Raw genomic sequence first — 23,393 nt, 5'->3', positions numbered from 1 at the left:
TATGCAGGTGGTGAGGATGATCCAGGTGAGCTGACTGGAGAAGGCAGAGTGTGTGCGCGGAGACTGCACTGTCTCCAGTGCACGGTGTGCGCCTGACAGTACAGTCGTGTCCACTGCAGCGATTTCACACACAAACTACATGAAAACTAAAATCGTATTTGGTGAAACATGAACAGTAGGCTATTCATTCTTTAATGCTTTTTGATTTCATCTTGGATTTCTACCGTCGATTATGATTACTGGATCAGTTAGTTACCAAACAGTCCGGCCCTCTCCGCTGCGCTCCAGGACAGGGAATGTGATGATGGCGCAGTGCTCAATGGGGAAATATTGATTTAAGATTATTATTATTACACTTCACTATAAAGCACTATAAGGCCAGACTGTGTTCTAAGCCTGTAGCGCAGGACTAGATGAGATGAGGTTGACTCCATGATGTTTGGTGCTTAAACACAAAAGTGTTTGAGCACCAAACAAAGTGGACAGTGTTTACCTGATCGATCTTTGAAGATGCAGACCACATTATCATCTCCATCTTGTTGCTGCTGTTTACATCAACCCTAACGCAAATAAAATAGAATTCATGACAGAATTATTTCCTGGGTGTATAAAGTATGTTTTTAAGTATATATGTATATAAATAACTCTGGCCAATATATTTTCTATGTTTGTGTTGCATGAAGGAGTTTACAAATTTTCATTTCATTTTGTAGCCCTGTGTTGTATTTGACAAATAAATCATTTTGAAGGTTGAACCTTTGACGATTTAATGAACACTACCAACCCTACCATTGACCTGCTGAATTTGGTACACAGGCAGTATAGATAAGATGTTAATGCAGTAGGAGGTTTGTGCTTTCTCTTTTACCCCCCTCCTCCTGCTGAACAAGTGATCCAACCAACTAATACATGACACTGGCAGTGACCAAGACACATTCCCATTGACCTACTCACTCACCAGAGCATGTTGTAGCTGAATGTTTCAAAATCTGGACTGAGAAAATTCTTTCATGACAAAACTCTTAAAAACTCACACTGTGACATTTCAAGCTAAATTAAATTATTCTAATGTAATGAAAACTATGATCCCTTGATTAATAGAAAGCCCTAGCAAATCGATACTCTTGTGTAACATCATCAAATATCATTTTAGTGACACTCAGTATTCAATAAATGACTAAACAGTATACGTTTGTTAGAATATGCAGATCATTATGCATAATGAATCTTCACTGACCATATTAATGGATGATCTGGGAAACTGCTAAGAAGGATACGACAGCACAAAGCAAAATTCCAAAGCTAAGGATGGTTTGTGGACTTCAATGATGCACAAAGGTGGTATTGTTCTTTGTTATAACCCTTTGAAAAAGGTTTTGTCTGACTGTGTTTGAAGTAAAATTGCCCCTCTAAGGTCTTTTGGGGGAACAGCTGTAAATGTGGACAACCCTCAGTGCTCTATGGGCTTCTATGCTATGTTGCTGGGTCAGGCTGTTTTCACAATGGGGCCCTCTGCTTGTCAGGTATAAAAAGGAAAGTTTCCAACAGGTAGACAAGCAGTTCAGCTCCAAGAGCAGCACCAGCAGCAGTAGCATCCCCTCTAGTGACAACACCTGGCAAAGATGACCTCCAGCGGCATGAACATGATGAGCAAGATCACCTTCTACGAGGACAGGAACTTCCAGGGCCGCTCCTACGAGTGCATGAGCGACTGCCCTGACATGTCCTCCTACCTGAACCGCTGCCACTCCTGTAGGGTGGAGAAGGGCTGCTTCATGGTCTACGACCGCACCAACTTCATGGGAAACCAGTACTTCCTGAGGAGGGGCGAGTACTCTGACTACATGAGCATGATGGGCATGAGCGACTGCATCAAGTCCTGCCGCATGATCCCAATGCACAGAGGCTCCTACAGGATCAGGATCTATGAGAGGGAGCACTTCCAGGGCCAGATGCACGAGCTGATGGAGGACTGTGACAACGTCATGGAGCGCTTCAGCATGTCCAACTTCATGTCCTGCAACGTGATGGAGGGCCACTGGCTGATGTACGAGCAGCCCCACTTCAGAGGAAGGATGATGTACATGAGGCCTGGAGAGTACAGGAGCTTCATGAGCATGGGCATGAGCAGCATGAGGTTCATGAGCATGAGGCGCATCATGGATTCCTGCTACTAGATGATAACTCCTGATGGTGCAGCAGTTTAATTCCCAAACAGAATAAGTGACCAAGCTACAAATGTCTTCAAGGGCTGGCTGATAAAGAGAACAATCACAGCCACCATGTAGAAATACCAATAAAGCCTACTTCTTTATAAAAAACAATGTTGCAGTTGATTCTTTTCTTTGTTCTACTTTTTTTCTAATTATTTTGTTTTCTACTCTTCGTCCTACAATTTCTAAAGGTACATCATCAACCTTTTTACCTACTTTCCAATATCTTTGAACCACTTATGTAGGCAAATTAAAATAACTTTATCATAAATATTGTTTATCTAGGGCTAGGTAACAAAATCCAACACCGTAATGGTACAAATTATTGTATTCTGTATATGCACATCTGAATGAGTAACACTATTGGCTTTTTCCTCAAAGTGTGCTGTACATAGAAGATTTACACTGGCGGTGGTATACAATATATACACATAAATACAAAACAACTCATTTATATACTGCTAGTTTCATCAATCAATCAAACTTTATTTGTAGAGCGCTTTTCATACATGTTAATGTAACTCAAAGTGCTTTACAGAAATTAAAAGCAGCAGCAGCAACAATTAAAACAACAGCCCCCCCTCCATCCCAGCCCACCACGGACATTCACGTACGCACGCACGCACGCACGCACACACACACACACACACACACACACACACACACACACACACACACACACACACACACACGTGACACACAAGTGAGTAGTAATAAAAAAAAACTAAATAGTGATAAATGAAGCAGGGCATTAACAACAGGTATTGCAGAACTGAGGAACTGAGGAAACGCTATCATCGATGTATTTCACTGAGGAGACACTAGAGGCAGTAAAATAAATAAAATAAAGATAAAATAATAAAACTCTAAAACTAACTAAGAATGAAAAATAAAAAAATAATAATAATAAAAAATAATAATAAAAAACTAAAAGAGGTTTAAAAGTCTAATAATAAATAAATAGAAAATGAATCATAAATTAAGTAAAACAAGATAAAACAAGATTATTAAAATAAATAAATGAATAGAAAGTGAATAGATAAATAGAATAAAGCCAGGTTTAAGCAGGATAAAAAACAATAAATAAATAGAATTCAGCTAAAAGCCAGCCTAAAAAGGTAGGTCTTAAGGTTGCTCTTAAAAGTATCAACATTCTCCAGTGCCCTCAGGTCCTCTGGTAGGCTGTTCCACAAACGTGGACCGCGGTATTGAAAGGCGGCCTCGCCGTGAGTTTTTGTTCTCACTTTTGGGATGGTTAAAAGACCGTGACCAGATGGTTTATCATGGCAGGCTTCACTTTGCATCTACAGTAATGCATCATATTCTATAAAATCATCATATCTTTGTAGCATAGCTGTCCTGTGGGAATCTCCAAAAAGTCATGGTGTTATTAAACAGGAGAGTTTTTTTGAGCTTTAGAAGTACGTGAATTTTCTCCACACTTCATCCTTCTGTTTTTTCACAAACATTCAAAATCAGCACACCTGGAGATACATGGTTTTAGCTGGACAAAAAGGGGATGAAAGATGGTCATCTGAAACGCAACGAGTAACTAAAGCTTTAATTTGTATTAACTGTGTTCTTTATTTGATGTAATGGTACAGCCATAATTAATGGCATCATTTCTTCAATATTTCACTCAATATAAGTGAGACGAAGTAGTTTCAATGATAAAAAAGGGAAATTTTTTTGAGAAAATCAGGTTCAAATGGTTTGAAGTATCGAAAATCTCATTCGATATCCCATGTACAGTTACGGTCAAAAGTTTACATACACAAAGAAAATGTTTATCATGGCAGGCTTCACTTTGCACCACGTTCTCATTTTTCTGTGATGGAATGAGTGGAACACATACTGCTACTACTAACATTCATGAACATCGGTTCAATAATGAATTTATTATAGGTCTTGTGTGTGGGGGCTTGACACAATGTCTGACAGAGGAGCGTTACAGTTCCAGATCTTAAAGGTAACATGTCACATGTTACACTAGTGTAATTGGTTGGTCTATCCATTTGTGTCCAGTCTGCAGGTCTGACCAGTGCAACACACTATGCTCACAAAACTCAGTTCAATCTGTCAAACTAGGCAGTGCTGATCAAACTTCAAGATTCTGCTTTCTGTGCTCAGATGTTTTCAGAAACACATTTTAGGGTACTGCTCAGCTGTAATATAAAATTATTTTTTCTCTTTTTGAAATACAAGAACCACCCCAACTTTTGAGAATCACTCCATGCCATCACATGTTTTGTTGCTCTAATTGGTTTAAGATGTATCCACTTGTGTCCAGAGCTTTTTTGGTCGGCCTCCATTGGCAGCACCACTTGGAAACTGAAAATGAACAGAGAGATCTTACCCTATGTATCCTGTGACCAGAGGAATGGAAGATAGAGCTGAAGGGGTAGACCTGATCTACACATTTTCCAGATCTCAATCCGATCAAGCATCCATCAGAAATGTGATCCATGGAGGTACAAAAACACAACCTGATATCTTTATTCACTGATTTTGGTGAAATTGGATCATATTCATGGAGAAAATATTTTTTGGCTTCCCCTTTCCTATCCTGTGGTTTTTCTGCCTCAACTCTGGACAGATGGCTTCACTTGTTGCTGAAGTAACTATTAACCAGCAGCCTCCCAATGAGCACCTCTGAGAACAATGGAGGGCATTATTACAACCATTTTGAGTATCGAGTACCATATTTATGAAGGTATATTTGGTGCAAAAGTCCTGAGCAGTTGTGACAGTGAATTTGTATCTGTATAAAAAGAGTCACACATGTGTATCAGTAAAGTTGGAGTCACAGAGAAGGAGTTGCACACCTGTAGAATTTTTTTGTGTCCCACAAATCCAACTCAACAGTTACACCTCCTCAAATTCTTCATTACAAGTGCACAAATCCTCTGTTACAAATCACAAATTAAGAAATTCCTGCTCTCAAACGTTTTGCTCCAATTGTTGCAGCAAAAATGGTGCAAAACACATGTGCACACCTGTATCAAAGAATGTGAAGATGTGGACAAAATTTGAACATCTGTAAATCAGTATGTGAGTTTGTGTAATGACAGTTGCACACCTGTAGAATTCTTTCTCACAAATATACATTTTTGTCTTGGTTTTTTTTTCAGCACACACACAAATCAGCAACTACAACTGCTTGAATCTGCTGCTACGGGTCACAAATCCCGTTTTCCTCTTTCAAATCACAAGTCCCCTGCGCTCTGACTTCTGCACCAAATATCTCAGCGTAGTACGGCGGCTGTAGCTCAGGAGGTAGAGCGGGTCGTCTAGTAATCGGAAGGTCACTGGTTCGAATCCCGGCTCCCCCTAGTTACATGTCGAAGTATCCCTGAGCAAGATACTGAACCCCAAATTGCTCCTGATGAGCAGCTGGTGCCTTGCATGGCAGCCTCCGGCATCAGTGTATGAATGTGTGTGTGAATGGGTGAATGTGGCATGTGTTGTAAAGCACTTTGAGCTGTCAGAGAGGACTGGAAAAGCGCTATATAAATGCAGACCAGACCAGACCAGTTGGGGCAAAAGTGATTTGTGTACCTGCAAACGCGATTCGTATCTGTGGAGAATGGGGCGGGCTTTGTTCAGGGATCAGAGAACCCCAATTGGCCAGTTCTTCTTCTTCTTTGAGTCGTAATGGTGGTAGGCAAAGTTGCTTATACGCCATTGCCGCCACCTATTGGACTGGAGCGTGGAGCCGACCGTGGCATCTTAACAGCAAAGCATCCCGCCTAGCAATCAGCCAGAGCTGCTGTCACGTCTTGAATAGACCGCCTTAACTCAGCGGAGGAGTTGGCGTCGTGACCGTCGTGGTGATTTTTTTCACCGCGACAAACAGTTGGTGAATTAAAGTTTTTTGATGGGGACAGACGCTGTTTTTCGGGCAGAAATGTGACGAAGAGTCGGTGGGACAGAGGCTTTTCCTCATATAAGTTGCCAAAGAGACGACCAGTTAGCCTACTACCCCTTACGAAAAAGAAGTGTACTTCAAGTTTATTTTATCAAGTAAAGTTCAAGTATATTTCCCAAGTATACTTTATCTAGTAAGTATACCAATATCAATGTACCAATAGTATACTTACAAGTGTACTATTTCAATACTTCTTAGGACTAAATTGGCCCACTTTTTAGTTTATCGAAGTATACTTTCAACTATATTTGAAGTGTAAGAGCAGTAAACTTTGAGTAAACAACTAGTTTACGTCTAAGTATTATTTTGTACTGCAACTATACTATAAGTGAACTTATAGGTATACTGTTAGTTTACTAGTTATATACTTCTAGTCCACTTTTCAGTTTATGAAAGTATACTTTGAAGTATACTGCAAGTGAACTTATAGGTATACTGTTAGTTTACTAGTTATATACTTCTAGTCCACTTTTAAGTTTATGAAAGTATACTTTAAAGTATACTGCAAGTGAACTTATAGGCATCTTAACACCCTCGCCCACCTGCCCCTCCTAGCCAAATGCTTCGCATGTTCAATTCAGTTCAGTGCCTCAAGTAAGCCAGGGTGGCCGGATAACCGATCCCTCTTTGCCCGCTTGCTGTCACTGCTAATCGCCTGCATCCCTATAGTTCTCAGCCAATGCAAACATAATTGAAAAGGTAAAATTAAGATGTTGAGTTTACCCGATGGTGTTGTTAACCACTTGTCAAAGTTACCGTGTGTGTTGCAAATAGTAGTGTAGCGCCAGTTAAAATGAATGAAGCTTTTACTGGTGGTGGTCTTAAGTATTTTATTCCTCGAAGCAATTCTTTATGACCAACAACAACAACAACGTAAGAGTTAAAATAATAACAAATAAAAAGCCATTAGTCCATAGCTACATCTATAATTAGCTTGTGGCATTTAGCTTTACTTTACATAAAACAAACTTTAATTTCAACACAAACATAAATGTACCATAAGACTGATTGTTGCCACTTTCAGCCGGGCTAATAAATCACTCTTGTAGTTTAGTTCATCACCGTAGTCATTTTCCTTTATCCTTGAATTTCCTTATATCCATGTGACGCTTGTTTACCTTCCTCAATCAATTTACCGTCCATTCGCTCCTTTTCCGTTCACCAAACCCTTTCAAAATAAAATTAATCGGTTTAACAGGAAGTGTCAAAATAAAATATCTAAAATAATACATACAGTAGTAAATAAAAACCAACATGCACTATGTTGATGTCCTTTACAAGTAGGCTAACAGCAACATTTCTCCGAATCCATTACTGCTACAGACAAAACCGAAAAAAACAATATACTGAACTGCCTCAAAAAGGGGGGGGGGGGTTGTACTTCTGTACCTTCTTCAAGGTTGGCAGGTCTGTAAAGAAAAGATACAGTGCTGTATGCTTGAAAGATGGTACATTGTATTTAATGACTTACAAAAGTGTGCACATCAAAGTCCTGCATATTGTGCATGTACCAAACATTGCTGTTTTAGTTGTGTTTAGGTACTAATTTAGCAGGTCTTTATGTTAAGAATGCATGAAATGTAAAGAGTACTTTCATGCATGAGGTTAGGAAGACTGTAAACTTCAGTGCCATCTGGCCTGATATGATAATAATTAAATGTGCTATAATACTCTCACCTTATGAATTGTCAATAAAATCAGGCAAATGTTTATCTGTTTCTGTGTGGTTTATAACAGTATGAGGTCAGTTTCAGTTCCACTTGTGTACTATTTACTCTAAGCTATTCCACCCCAAAGCTGATTTGTTATTATAAACTTTAACATGTAAGTTATAAGATAGTATGTAAAACAGTACCTACTACCTCAAAGAAGCCAATATGCATGCAAAAGTATTTAATAGGCTGCTCTATCATAAGAGTAAGCACAGGCAAGAATACTTAATTATACTTTTATATCTCGATCAAAAGATTAAGTACAAGTATAGGCCAAATATACTTAGACTTTTCCGATACTTGTCAGTATAAGCCAAGTATACTTAATTATAATTTTCTTAAGTATATCTCAATCAAAAGATTAAGTACAAGTATAGGCCAAATATACTTAAGTATAATTTTGTTAAGTATGTCTTTGATTAGTACATGAAAAGTAAACTGAAAGCATACTTTCTTATTTTTTAGTTTAAAAGAAGTATACTAATAGCACACTTGAATAAACTTCTTTTTCGTAAGGGACGTTACAGTTGTTTGGTCATGTGACGTTGCTTTGTGGGACATTTCTCTTTATTTTGTTGAGTGAAGAATCTGTTTAGTTATCAGACAGTGAACACCAAAACCATTGTTTTGCAAATACTGCAGGGGCCAGAAGCTGAAAAAAATTGTTTTGTGTTGCCTGAAATAAAAAAAAATTAAAAATTGAAATCAAACACTGTAAATCCAAATTTTGTTCGTGCTGCCTATTTAAGTGTGAAGTGTTAAGCATCGATAAATACATATTTTTTTGTTCTCCCATATATGGAGCGAGTGCTCATTGGGAAAATTGTCAGCGTAGAGCCCTGTTAAGGTACGTATGTTTTCTGATATCACCACCGTTATACGTTTGTGTATCGTTTTATTACGCATTCCAGTCAGCTACGTTGGTGAAACATGTTTAGTTAGGTTAGCTCCCCTTGCTTCCCGAAAATGTAACGTAGCTAGCTAACAAATTATAACAAATTATAGGAATTCATTGCCTGCCTCGAAGTGACAGACAGTAGAGGGTGACAACTTGAATGCCTCCTCCCTCCCCTCCCTCCCTTCATGTCAACATCTCCAGCTACCTTGTTGATCACCAATCCTGTCTGGTAGTGATGTGTTGGTCGCGAACGAAACGGCTCTTAGAGCCGGTTCTTTGAAGTGAACGATCGGAGCCGGCTCCTGCCTGGGAGCCGGAGCCGCTTTCTTTTTTTTTTTTTATATATTTTTTTTCTGTCCAAGCCGCACGTGATTGGTCAACTACATGATGTGTGGTGGTGTCTGTGTGTCCGCACTGAGCAGGGGGGGCTTATAGACACAGCACACACACACAGAGAAAGAGAAACAGGAGGGAGGGAGACGCGCGCCGCTACAGAGACAACACGCTGGAAATGTGAGAAAATGACTCTAGAGTATGCAAGGTTAAAGTCTCATATAGAGCAGGCTCTACAAATAACATGGACAAGGCACACTAGAACTGTACATTCATCAGTGCAGTTGGAAGAAAAAAGACAAGCAAGTGAACCTGCTACTAATGAAAGTGCCAATTTGTCTGCTGCAACTGTTGCTGCTGCTGCAGCGTCTACAGTGTCTACAGTACACCACCACCTGGACCTACAACCCAGAGCTCTATGAGACAAAAGGCTATGTTTGTGCAAAAGGCTATGTACTTAAAATTTATTTTTTGTAGCACTCTGTTCCATGTTGAGTATAATAAGCCATATAAATAATACACATTTGATATAATGTATGTTTTTTACGTTAGTAATTCAATTTACACGTCATTTTACATTATTTTTGGTAATAAATTAATTGAAGCAGCAAAAAATCTGAGGAGCCACGTGGGAGCCGAAAGAGCCAGCTCTTTTACGTGAGCCGAGCCATAAGAACCGGCTCTCTTAAAAGAGCCAGAATTCCCATCACTACTGTCTGGCCAACATAGCGAACCCCTGCATTGTTCCCACAGTTTCACTTGCAGTTATTACTAGCAGAGGTGTTAGGCCATAAGTGTGGTTAGGTGCGTGATCAGTGACATTTCTTGCCATGTCTGGGCTGCTATAAAGTGACACTCTGCTTCTTGTTGTTAATAAAGCACCTGTTCAAAAGAAGAGAAAGCTGCCTCAATCAGTGAACCACAGGTCACAAAATATCAAGAGTTACAAAGGTTCTACTATTCTTTGTAAACCTGAAAATGTTTTGACTGACAGTGTTTGAAGTATTGAAATCAAGCTTCATTTATGATGAAAATTTACGGCAAAAAAGTGACATATTCCCAGTAGGTAATCCTTTTAAGATTTTATGAACACCGCCAATGTTACATTTGACTGGCTGAAATTGGTACACAGGCAGTGTAGAGATGGTAATACATTAGTAGTTTTGTGCTTTCTCCCCCTCTTTTTCCCTCTGCTGAAAGCATTCTAATGTAATGAAATAATATATTCCGTTTTCAGTGTGTAATTAAATATATATATGGAAACATCCCCTTGATTAATAAAAGCCCCAACGAATGAAGGCGTTCATGCATCAACAGCCACAGCCATGACAGTTAAGGCTACAGGCTAGATATCATTTTAGTGACAACTATACTATACACTATACTAAAATATACCATTTATAACTATCAATTACATAAGTTTGTTAGAATATGCATCTTTTTGCTTAATAACCCTTCATTGACCATATTAATGGATGATTTGGCAAACTCCTTTCGAATGATATGACAGCACAAAACAAAATTCCAAAGCTAAGGATGGTTTGCGCACTGCAGTGATGTAACAAATGTGGTATTGTTCTTTGTTAACCCTTTGAAAAAGGTTTTGTCTGACAGGATTTAGAGTAAAACCGCCTCTCTAAGGTCTTTTGGGGGAACAGCTGTAAATGTGGACAACCCTCAGTGCTCTATGGGCTTCTATGCTATGTTGCTGGGTCAGGCTGTTTTCACAATGGGGCCCTCTGCTTGTCAGGTATAAAAAGGAAAGTTTCCAACAGGTAGACAAGCAGTTCAGCTCCAAGAGCAGCACCAGCAGCAGTAGCATCACCTCTAGTGACAACACCTGGCAAAGATGACCTCCAGCGGCATGAACATGATGAGCAAGATCACCTTCTACGAGGACAGGAACTTCCAGGGCCGCTCCTACGAGTGCATGAGCGACTGCCCTGACATGTCCTCCTACCTGAACCGCTGCCACTCCTGTAGGGTGGAGAAGGGCTGCTTCATGGTCTACGACCGCACCAACTTCATGGGAAACCAGTACTTCCTGAGGAGGGGCGAGTACTCTGACTACATGAGCATGATGGGCATGAGCGACTGCATCAAGTCCTGCCGCATGATCCCAATGCACAGAGGCTCCTACAGGATCAGGATCTATGAGAGGGAGCACTTCCAGGGCCAGATGCACGAGCTGATGGAGGACTGTGACAACGTCATGGAGCGCTTCAGCATGTCCAACTTCATGTCCTGCAACGTGATGGAGGGCCACTGGCTGATGTACGAGCAGCCCCACTTCAGAGGAAGGATGATGTACATGAGGCCTGGAGAGTACAGGAGCTTCATGAGCATGGGCATGAGCAGCATGAGGTTCATGAGCATGAGGCGCATCATGGATTCCTGCTACTAGATGATAACTCCTGATGGTGCAGCAGTTTAATTCCCAAACAGAATAAGTGACCAAGCTACTTATCTGCAGCAACATATACTGGGTGTACTGAACTGCACATGCGGATGAGATAAGAACACCCACCTTGTGGAAACACTAATAAAGTTACTTTGTTGTTTATTTGACTACTTTACTTTGAATTATTTTTTTCCTCTTTCCACAATTAATTCTTAAACTTAATTCTTAAAAAAGGTTTTTCATAAAATGTCTTTATTTTTATGGGTAACAAAATGGTACCAACCACGTGGTTTGGTTTGGTTATTTATAGAACAATGGATTTGATATCCCACATATCCCCACTTATATAGGAAATAGCATAACCCCTTTCTTTTTCTCGCCTGTACTCCACTCTCCGACTCACCTAGTAAGAATAATAACTATCCCCATAATTTATGCCCCCCAGATTTAGGATCCATGTCAAAATTGTACTCACTTATAGATACCAGCCACCAAAATACGCCTGATGTTATTCACCAAGATCCATGCATTATTCCCAGAGGAATTAACAAAAATGTCAGAAAACGGCCTCACAATGTTCAAGAAAGCAGGAAAAAATTCCTGGATCCATACAGTATTCTAAAGTAGCCTCTACTTTAATGTCTGCCAGCCTCCATTAATAAAACTATGAATTTATTCATCAGCCCTAGGGTCTATTTCAGTCTGTTTGACTTTGAGAAGAACAGCACTGCTCCAAACCATCAGTAAGAAATGTTAGGGATGGCAGACAGACTATATTTAATGAAGCACAAATACTTCAATTTTTAAGATGATTAATTCCTCACACCAATGGCAAAGGGGATCTTCCCAATAACATTAATTTCATCAGCTCACACTGGAATGTTCACTGGCAATCTTGTCTTGCGCGCTTTGCAGGTAGAAGAAAGCAACCGTCACATCCAAGGGCTCACCGTACGGTATGCCACACCACGCCACTATTCGGTCGGTAAGTCTGGATTTTCTAATTATTGTCGAAATCTCAGCCAAATGTAGTTTAATGTCTTAAGAGTCACTACATAACATTAACGTTAAATAAGTGCCGTGAGCTTATTTGCTCGCGCTAAACAAAACAAGGACACATTAACTGGTGTGCGTCTGCTCTGTCTGAACAGTTATAGCAATAATCACGTAGCGATGGCCTGCCACTGCCTAACGTACATAATGGAAACTCTTATCTTTTTCTGGGATACAAGCTGCTGGCTTTGCACAGTCAGCCCAGTATTTGAACATGGAACATGATTAGTCTCTGTTCTCATCAGAGAGGCAATAATCACATTAATAATTTGATATTTTACAATGGTTTATGCTAGTTCATGCAGTGAACCTAAATAAAGTTGCCGGTGAGTGTACATCTAATGTATGTTTATTGAAATACAGTTTTGTAATGCCTAGATTGTTTTTTTCCTGTTTTGCTGCAGAGTGACAGACAAATTCAAGTCCGCATAATCACCTGGAGTCAGCTGATGGATCACGGGCTCAAGTTTTTGTGGTGGGACCAGGAAGTTGTATTTGCTCTTATAGTTACCGTAATTATAATGCATTACAGATTTTAATGAATCGCTCAGCACATGCATACACACACAACGGCCACCTCATTAATACATCTGTGCAATCTAATACGATACCTTTGTATTAGATTGCAACTCTGTCATAGGTTCAACTTTTACCTGTATATATTGTCAGACAGGTGATTAATGTAATTAATTTAGCTGGTGTGGTCTACTTGAGTGGACTATTTTGTGTTTCTGAGCGTTTCGGATACTTTGCCCCAGTCATGTATGGAAACAGATTGGACAAAATATTAGAAAAATGTTCAATACAGCACACTCCATCACACTAGCACTGTTATTAATTCTATGTATAGCTATCATTTATCTAACCTTTTGCAATCAGTTGATGTGAACCCAACGCTGAACAAGCAGTGCGTGTTCCTGCGCTCCGGAGGCGTGGCTTCTAGGGCTGTAATCAACCAAAGAAATCCTTGGTCGACCAAAGCCGTGACTCTTGGTTGACAGCATTTTGCATCAGGTGCATCTGCGCAATATCATAGCCCATGATTTCCGAAAATATACTATGTCAACTAGTGATATCAGCACAAGAACTGTTGAGGAATATTTATACAATTGTTTTTGTCATGCTATAATAATATACATTTGAGACTGAACACAGGAGCTCAGCTTCGTGGCTGAGACACGAACTAGGGGATACTTTCCTCCTGATGAAGTCAAATATGCCATTTGCAGGACACACAGCATTTGGATGGAGAGGACCCGCTGCGTGTTTACGCACTGCCATAGCAGCATGTAATTAACACGCCAAAAATCGACCAATCAGAATTTTGGTCGAGCCAGAACATATCGACCAATAAATCGACCAGTCGACTAGGAGATTACAGCCAGTCTTTCAGTAATTTATCCCAGCATTTGATTGAAAGTGACTGACTGAAATGTTTATTTCAAATATGCAAAGAACAAGAAATTACATATAAGAAAAATAGTTCAAAAACAAATAACAAAAAATAAATAAAAAGCATATCGGACAGACAGAAGAAAGTTATATTTGCAGACAATGAAAAGCATAAAGCTTCCGCATTTTTTTTTCCCTGTTAAAAGGGCCTTTTTTTTGGGGCGAGTTTTTCCTCACTCGAATCGAGGGTCGAAGGACAGAGGGTGTCCTCTCTGTACAGATTGTAAAGCCCTCTGAGGCAAACTGTGATTTGTGAATTTGGGCTATACAAATAAAATTTGATTTGATTTGATTTGATAAAGCAAAAGAAGTTGTCAAACACTTGATGACTTTGTTTAAGAGTATTAAGTATAAACTTATTTAATCCCACATTGCCGTAAGTCATTAAATGATAATTAAACAGCTTCCTTAATGGTCTAAACCATTACTCTAATTAATTTTCCCAAAGTTGCCTAAATATTATTTTGATTACCTTAATTACTATCCTTATCAAAAATATAAATTCATTATTTACATATTTTTATCAATCATATTTATCTTCATCATATTGACCAGTTATCTTTTTGTATATTATCAAATATAATATGCAGTACATATACTGTATGATATATAATATCCTATATATACATACAATATCTGTTCTGTGAAGAGGTGAGCATCTGTCCTGGCAATACTCATTTAGTTCAGCAGTTGTGTCGGTTGTTTCCACATTGTAATCCTTGCCAAACAGGATAGAGATGGCAGACGTGACATTATCACTTTGTGGTTCTTTGGCCAACAGCTCAGTTTAATCTGATTAAACTGAAGCTGTCTCCTTCATGCCCTTGGAGCTGCTCAAGAGGAGATCACACCCCTTTGCCTGGACACCACTGCGTCAGTGGTAAACCTCAGATGTTTTTACCTCGGATCCAGGAAGAATGCGATGTATGCAACATGCAAAGGAGCACTGTTAATACCTGCAGGTGCAAGTCTCCGCTCCAGCAAAGCGGCTATGGTGCGCTTGAACTGAGACACTTTGGGGGACTCTCCCTGAATTTCTTTGAGATGTCTTGACAGAAGAGTTGAAATAACTGGGTAACCCATTGAGATGGATTCTCCAAATTCACCACACAAGCCAGTGCTAGCACATTTCAATGAGTGGAGCACAGGTATGAGCTCCTCCATAACACTCCAGCTGTAATCAATCATTTTGATGGTACATGCATCTGATAGTTTTGTGAACATATTATTATAGATATTGGCCATTTTTGCTCCAGTAAACACTTAAACATATGAATAGAATTCCACCTCGTTCTGCAGTCCTGCACCAACTTGTGCTCAGGCAAGCTCTGAAGCTGTTGTTTTTGTTTTAACACTTATCATTAAAGGCAAGATGTAGTGAATGTGCAAAACAAGGCTGAGAGTCCCATTCCAGCGGCTCCATGTTGGCTAACACCATATTGCTAGTGTTGTAATGTACGCACACTCTTACTTTACTGTTAAGTCTGCAGTGTTCAGCGGCGTTGGAAAGCAGTGTGCCACTCCGGTATTGCTTTAGTCTGCAGAATAACAAATGACTGCACAGCTCAAATGCATTATCCAGTTTTGCAGTGGCACTTTTTCTTGATGGGACCGTATACTCCGGCTGAAGAAATGCCATCAACCTTCAAAAACCCTCCCCCTCGACGAAGCTGATGGGTAGCATGTCCTTTGCTATCATCTTAGAGATGAGGGCCGATCATCAAACTTACTTCTTCAGGTGACAAAGCTTGCCATTGACTGTTGATCTGCGGATAGTGCCCCACTTTCTGCTGGATGCCTCGCTCTCAAATGGCTGTGAATAGTTTTTGCTGATTTGTGCTGGCTCAACCTTGCTCAAGTTTGCATTTATTTTCGTTTCTTTTCTTGAAGGAGTCCAACACAGAACTTTTTGATAGCTGTCTCTGCATGTTTCTGCTGTTTGTATGATTTGCAGCATATACTGGCACGACATTTGGTGTTATCGCATTATTTCCAGGTGCCGGTTAAAAGGGAAAACAATGGCTATTTAAAAAAAAAAAGATAAAGCCATTGTCGCATGACATTCGATTTTGTCAAAGTTAATGACAATTCGAATATTTGAAAATTATTGCTCATCCTTAGAATCTAGGCACACCCCAAGGAGGTGGGGTGGACTCTCAGCAGCTGGAAATAGACTGGGAACTGGCTGGTTGTTGGCTGGTAGTCAAAAGGCTTTTGGTTGGGAGGGGAAATTTGAGGTGGCTGCATCTGTATACTAGCTGTGGGTCCCACTACTCCATTATAATGTCACATGTACCGTAGGGGTGTCACAATTGAACCCCCCCCCCCCCCAACACTGACCATGACATTTTTAAACTCTGAAATATTGATTTTTAAAGATCAATAGATCATTGGTTTTATGCTTTGACAAGATTCCAGAGTTTAAAGTGCGTGTAAAGCAGCAAAAAAATTGTGTTATGAGTTTGTCACACCACAGTAACATGTATCATTGACCACTGAGCCAAATTTGAAAGATTAAAACAATTGATAAGTATGTAAAATTAGGTCTCAAAATCATGGAAAAACAAGCACTTCTCTCTGCTGTGAAACGCTGGGGGCGTGTCAGTTAGAGGCGCTGGAACCACGCCCACGCGCGGGAGGGGAGCCCTCTGTGTACTGCACAAGGACGTAGCCTAGCAACAATGGAAGCTAGTGCTAGCAGCGTCATCTGAAGGACCCAGCACTACCTGTTTGAGCCACCAGAGCCAGAAACTGACTCTGACACTGATAGTGCTCAGCCTCGTTCCTCACAGTCTCCATCAGAATGGTAATTTATTTCCCAGTAATTATAACCCCAGTCTACATATAGTTCCTTGTCATAGCTATATTGGCATACATAAAATATTACCTGTGGATTATCATTGTGCTGTCAGATGGACTCCGCTCAGGGAATCAGGCCAAATCATGTCATGATTAAATGCAATAACATTTGCTAACATTACATGGGCATGACAGGATGCATGTAAATGTAAAATCACTTTCAGGATTTGCACCTTCAGCAAAATGCATTTAATTAAACGAATACAATATTTATAACATAAGCACACACTTACATAGGCGGGCATGTAATGCCAGTGGCGGAGATGAGAGCACCTGCTGTCGGCGGGACAGAGAGGATCGGTGGCGGGCACCATTATGTTCCCGCCACGATCTTCTCCGTCCCCGGCTTGCAGCCTCCTGTCCCGCCGACAGCGGCTGCTACCATCACGGCCACTGGCATTATGTGCCCGCCACCGGAGATGAGAGCACCTGCTGTCGGTGGCGGGCACGTAATGCCGGTGGCCGTGATGGTAGCAGCCGCTGTCGGCGGGCACGGCCACATAATGCCGGTGGCCGTGCTGTAACTATCGGGGGTAATGTGGTGGACACTGCAGAGACTGGTGTTGGTGGTGATTTTGAACTCTCCACAGCAGCTCCTCTTGACAACATTGATCCACCATTTCCTTACGTTGTCTCGGTAGGAGACCTAAATAGGCTAACTGAGCCGTTACCCTGGCCTGCACACTGTGGCATCCAGGAAAGATGCATGAGCTACGTGGAGGAGACATGACTGGTTAGCTAGCTGCAGACTATCATAAGCGATGATATCCGAGACTCGAGCTAGCAGAAAACCACCGAAGCTAATGCACTGAACGTATTTATACCGCTTCCGCAGCAGGGCGGGGTTTATGCTAATCATAGCCGCGCTACGTAACGCGGCTATGATTTCTGACCCGCCCATCAAATCCTGAACACAGAAATGTTGAAACAGTTTGGCAGCCTCTGGCAGTTCGGCTGAATTTGCTTTACACGGACTTTAAAAAAAATTTAAAAATTAAAACTGCAAGCAGTGATGAACGGGCCCTCGCCCCCCCACGTACGTTGGGCTGTGGCGCCGTCGAAGGCCTGTGCGCCCAGATGTGTGCTTGCCTGTTGCCTGTGGAAATGTCCTACCTACTGTAAATGGGATACGTGTCACACAAAACACAACAGTGACATCTTCAGTGACTTCCTGTGTCCAGTGGGTGGCGCTATGGATGTGACGCAGTATTGATGCATAGAAGGATTGAGGGTTAAACCCTCTACTTTTGTGAGCAATTTGGTGTAGATGGGAACTTGTATGTTGAAGTTGTAAGGACTTCCTGCTTATGGCGAGGGATCGAAATTGAACACTCCCCGCCACGCCCATCAGGTGTAACGGAGGCAAAGGCTTTTGACAACAAATCATCTTCAAGGTCTGAGGATGATACTGACTGAAGTCTGTGGTGTTAAATCTGCAGGAGCAGTTAGTTAATGTATGAGGCATAGAAATGGGTTTTAAATAAGTGAAAATGGCAATGAAATCTCAACTTTGAACTGAAATGGCAGACTTCCTATTGGACTGAGGGTATGGGTCCAAGAGGGTTTTTTGTGTGTCTTGTCATGATATATAGGCATACTGAATTTCGTTCATGTATGTGCATGTAGGAGGCGGGGCTTCAAGTTTGAAATATTCCAGGGGGTGCTATGGAGCCATCTTTTCACTTATCCCAGTATTACTGCATAGAGCTATTCAGGGCGACCCCCTCTACATGTGTGACCAATTTGGTGTACATGGGAAATTGTATGTTGAAGTTATAAGGACTTCCTGCGTGATGGGGAAGGATCGAAATTGACCGCATCGCCACGCCCACCATTTACAACGTAGGCTGTTGAAGGTATGAGGATGCTACTGAGTGAATGTGAAGTCTGTGGTGTTAAATCTGTAGGACGAGTTAGTTAAAGTACGAGGCATAGAAATTGGGTCCGTATAAATCAAATCAAATCAAATCAAATTTTATTTGTATAGCCCAAATTCACAAATCACAGTTTGCCTCAAAGGGCTTTACAATCTGTACAGAGACGACACCCTCTGTCCTTCGACCCTTGATTCGAGTGAGGAAAAACTTGCCCCAAAAAAAGCCCTTTTAACAGGGAAAAAAAATGCGGAAGAAACCTCAGGGAGAGCCACAGAGGAGGGATCCCTCTCCCAGGACGGACAGACGTGCAATAGATGTCGCATGTACAGAGCAGATCAACGAGATCACAATGTATACAATTATAAGCGACGGTTGACAGGAGTGAAAGTACATAAAGATGTATTACAGCAATAATAATGAAATGCACATGGAAATGTGATTACTAGTGATAACAGTAGTAGTGATTAATGGTAAGGATGGTATGTAGTAATGCATTACAATTGAATAGCCATTATATAGAATTGAAAAGCCATAAGGGGGCCGTTAGGGGGCGCTACTGAGCTGTCGTGCATGCCGTGGGCAGTTATGGTATCGAATTAATGTACTCATGGGTTAGAAGCTACATAGCAAATTTGGTGAGTCTGCAACCATCCTAAAGTCCTGAAAACAGCGTTGGAAACATGAAAATCATCGCACGCAATTCAAGATGGCCGACTTCCTGTTGCGGCAAAAAATCTGACAAAAATAATTCCTGGGTAAATCTTGGAGACCCATCACTCCTGCGAAATTCATTACGATCCGAGAAGGTTTTTCGCAGCATGAACCGACATTAGGTGGCACTATAGAGTTGCCTGGCCACACCCACCCCCAATCATGTAAACTTATCAAATTTTTCACCAGATGTGACGTATGATCCAAGTTTGGTGAGTTTTGGGGTATTTTCAGGCCGCCAAAAATGCGATCCTTTGGGAGGACAAAAAAGAATAATAAAGAATCCTTACAGATACAATAGGTCCTCGCACGAGATTCGTGCTCGGGCCCTAGGGAGGACAACAAAGAATGATAAAGAATCCTTACAGATACAATACAGTAGGTCCTCACACGAGATTCGTGCTTGGGCCCTAAAAATAACACCCTTTGAGAATACAGCAATAAACAACCAAAGATGGAAACAAGGTAATAACATTACCAGCCAACGCTGTGACAGATGGAAATTAAGTTTGTTGCAAAGTTTGGCTCCTCAAATCTGTCCAGAGTAAACCCTATTCCCAGACAAATCAATAAAACAATCTCCAATCCTTATAAGGAAAGATCTGAGGCTCTCAAGAGGGTAATGATTAAAACGCCTTTATTAGTACATGGCTAGTCTAATAAAAACATGCCAATCTCCAATCCTATTTTTTATTTTCGTGATCAAAATCACCCTTAGTAACACCCCAAGTATGCGACCACCCAATAACATTTAGGTGCTAGTTTTTAAAAAAATGTATTCCATCTGACATTTACAGATTGATGTCAGATTGATGTTTTATTTTATTAGTTTGGGCAATTATGATTGGTAACTTGCACAGTATGTGATTTGCCAGGAACTCAAATACTGTATGTAGTGATGATATTGGTCAGAAAAATGAACAGTTATAGAGTCTACAGATCTTCCAGTTACCCTGAAATTATGTTAAGTTGTGGACAAAAAATCTTAGGAGATCTTGTTCAGGGGCCTTGGGCTCAAAGTTAATCTTGAGGATAAGTTCAAGAGGTTTTACTGAAAATGTGGGTCCAACCTCTCTTCAGGGTTCCTGACACAACTAAAAGCATTTAGGTAAATTCACTCAGGGGAGATTGGTATTTGACACAAATGTTTTCTTCGTGTCTTTGTTTTGTGTACCTTTATTTCTGTGGTTGCCATGAAATAAGGCTGACAGACTGGATACGTTTGTTTTGGTCAGAGAAAGGGCGGTGAGATGGAATATCAGACCAATGACCTTAAGGCCAGGGATAGGGTATGTGTGTGAGAGTGTGAGAGAGAGTTCATATTGAGTCATTGTGATTTCCCTGGTACAAAAAAAAAAACAGGTGTGAGTTAGTACTGGGCTGCAAAGAATTCAGTATTACACCAGTGAGAAGAATCTTATTTCACATGCTGACTGAAGCAAACAGCTGCACTTGTGTTGTCAGCCAGTACAGGCAGACTGCATTACATTAACTCTCACATTAACAGCTCTTTATTGCTGCAATTTGTGGGTAATTATTTTGATCATTCTGCCTAAAGCCACTCAACAAACTGGAACTTTAACTTTTCACTCATTTGAGCATATAATTGAGATAAGCATATAGGGACTTTAAATTATTATTATTTTCGAACTTTTTCAGCACGCCATAAGACCAAGGGATCCTTCTGGGAAAGAAGATGAGGCTACAATCTCAGTGTACAATGATGTAATGTGGAACATGGTGGAATGTGGAGCATTGTTAGTATCTAATGTGCTCCTAGGATTAGGACTTTGACTATCACTATTAAATTTCCCTTGCCTTTTTCCACGTCCACAATGCACTTTCAAGCTCTAAATATTGTATCGATACTCCAAGACACTAGCTTTGGTTACATGGACAATATTTCTTCAAAGATCAAAATCATAGAGTTTCCAACTTATAATAGGAAACATATACTTATATAAGAAATATAACAAAAGCAGAAGATAAAGAAGCAGACTGTTAACCTACACTCTGGCTGGGTCTGAAACACTTTTTCTGTTTTGACCTTTAGCCTTGTAATAGGCAGCCTTTAAACTCTTCCAGTGTTTTTTGATTTGGTCAAATGGATTTCGTCTTCATTCAGCACTTATTTGAACAACTCATTGTTTTGAGACTTTCGACCATCAAGGTATTCAACAATCCTTGAATCTTATAAGATCTACAACAACATTATATCCACCAGTTCTTCCTGCTTCAGTTTGCAAGGGACGTAATTGATGACACTGATGAGTTTTCAATCCCTGATGCCAGCCCTTGTTGCCTGTGGATCTGACTGGCAAAGGCCGGTAAGCACAACAGTTTTAGCGCTAGGCTAACGGTTTACAGAATATTAGGGTGGGATCTGTCTGTTCTGGGAGTCTGCCTGGCAGCCACCGTTTGGCTATTAGCCATATTACAAACTGCCCCAGCAGGTACCTAGAGACGAACAGACAGACTGTTGATTGTCACTGGTGTTATCTGAGCAGGGTGGTGGCAGTTGGCAGGGTAGGTTTCACCCAGTATAAATGTGAAGTGACAGTGCATTATTGTAATAATATCAAGTGGAGCCAGTCAGTCTTATTCCAGGGAATTCTGCTGGCAAGAGACAGGGACAAGTATACGGGGGAACTTTGTACACCCAAACTGCCAGCTTCCTTTTGTGTGAGTGGTGAAAAACTGCTGTTGCTAACAGCAAAACCTGTTAATGTCGCTGTTTGTTTCCATTACCTCAGAATAAATATCTGAATCAACTCCAGTGAACTACCACACACAACACTTTGACCTGTTTAAAATGTTATATGCAGAGTGTTGTTTGGCTTAACCATGAACAATAGAATGATCAAAACAGAGAAAGGGAGCAGACCCCTGACCGGGCAACTCAACACGTAGGGCGAAAAAAGCAACTGGCAGTGAATTATTGGAGCATATGGCACAGGATGGATGGAGCAACAGGAGTCACCAGTGTGGCTTACAGGAGACCCAGACAAGAAAAAGCTATTCCTCCAATCACTGGTGAAAAGACTCAAAAAGAGGCAAGAAAATTCACAGCATGTAGACAATACATCTTCATATCTGTGTTTGGTAGTCCCCTCTTCAGCATGCAGGGCTGTGAATGGTGAGTGAGTAAAGGGGGTGGGGAGTGAGGGGGAGTAAAACCAATATGTGAGGGGGTACAGCTACACTTCTCTTCCCTTCATCAGCCGCTGCTGCTGCTGCATCATCAGGGCATTGTAGAGCTGTTGCCATGGAGATGTGGGTCAGAGCGCTGATGTGCGAGCGCAGCGTGGATTTGGTACTGGCAGCGGAGTGCAAACAGCCCAGGTTGGAGCCGGCAGTAAAATCCGGCTGAATCTAGGTCACCGGGATTCTCCTGAGTAGAGGCAGGCTGAGGCACAAGTTAGAAAGGGTACAAAGTGGTGGGGGAAGGCTGGAAGTGATGGCTAAGGCTGGAGAATACCAGCTCACATATTAATAGATTGCTGAATGATACCCAGTGCATTGCATGCATTGCAGTTACAAATTAAAATGGGGATCAGAATCAGGACTTTTCACTGTGGGATTTGGTAACATGATTGTTATTTTTTTATTTTTTCTCTCTCTGTTATGAGAGTTATGAAAGCTCAGGATGGCCAGAACAAGGTTCTCCTCCATTTTCTGGATTACCAAGGCAACGAGGTGACGAGACCGATCCATTAATACAGGAGGGGTTGTGCCAGGGCACCGGTGACACCACCAGCGCCTTTCTGAACAGTTGGGAGATTTTCAACTCAAAGCAAGAGAAACTGCACAAAAAAGGCAGAGCGCTCTGAAAAAAGGCACTGGATGGAGCGCTTTCTCTCTATGCAGCTGGATGCTGCCACAGACATTCGCGTTGAAAAAAGATGCTGCCGCTCATAAAAAAATACTATGTGGGCACGGGCCCTAAAGTAATCATG

The 23,393-nt window shown here is 41.0% G+C and overlaps 2 protein-coding genes across 2 annotated transcripts; both read left to right on the top strand.

The window, feature by feature from the left end:
• Positions 1 to 1,603: 1,603 nt before the first annotated feature.
• Positions 1,604 to 2,307, top strand: LOC311271653 (gamma-crystallin M2-like). The gene has a single exon (XM_084377436.1). It carries the CDS (start codon positions 1,623 to 1,625, stop codon positions 2,175 to 2,177), a length of 555 nt encoding a protein of 184 aa, XP_084233562.1. The 5' UTR covers positions 1,604 to 1,622; the 3' UTR covers positions 2,178 to 2,307.
• Positions 2,308 to 10,890: 8,583 nt separating this feature from the next.
• LOC311272185 (gamma-crystallin M2-like) lies at positions 10,891 to 11,652 on the top strand. The gene has a single exon (XM_084378411.1). It carries the CDS (start codon positions 10,934 to 10,936, stop codon positions 11,486 to 11,488), a length of 555 nt encoding a protein of 184 aa, XP_084234537.1. The 5' UTR covers positions 10,891 to 10,933; the 3' UTR covers positions 11,489 to 11,652.
• The last annotated feature ends 11,741 nt before the right edge of the window (positions 11,653 to 23,393 follow it).

The sequence above is a fragment of the Pagrus pagrus genome (assembly GCF_965226575.1).
Source record: "Pagrus pagrus genome assembly, chromosome: 16".
Taxonomy (NCBI): domain Eukaryota; kingdom Metazoa; phylum Chordata; class Actinopteri; order Spariformes; family Sparidae; genus Pagrus; species Pagrus pagrus.
This window is presented reverse-complemented; position numbering and strand designations above follow the sequence as displayed.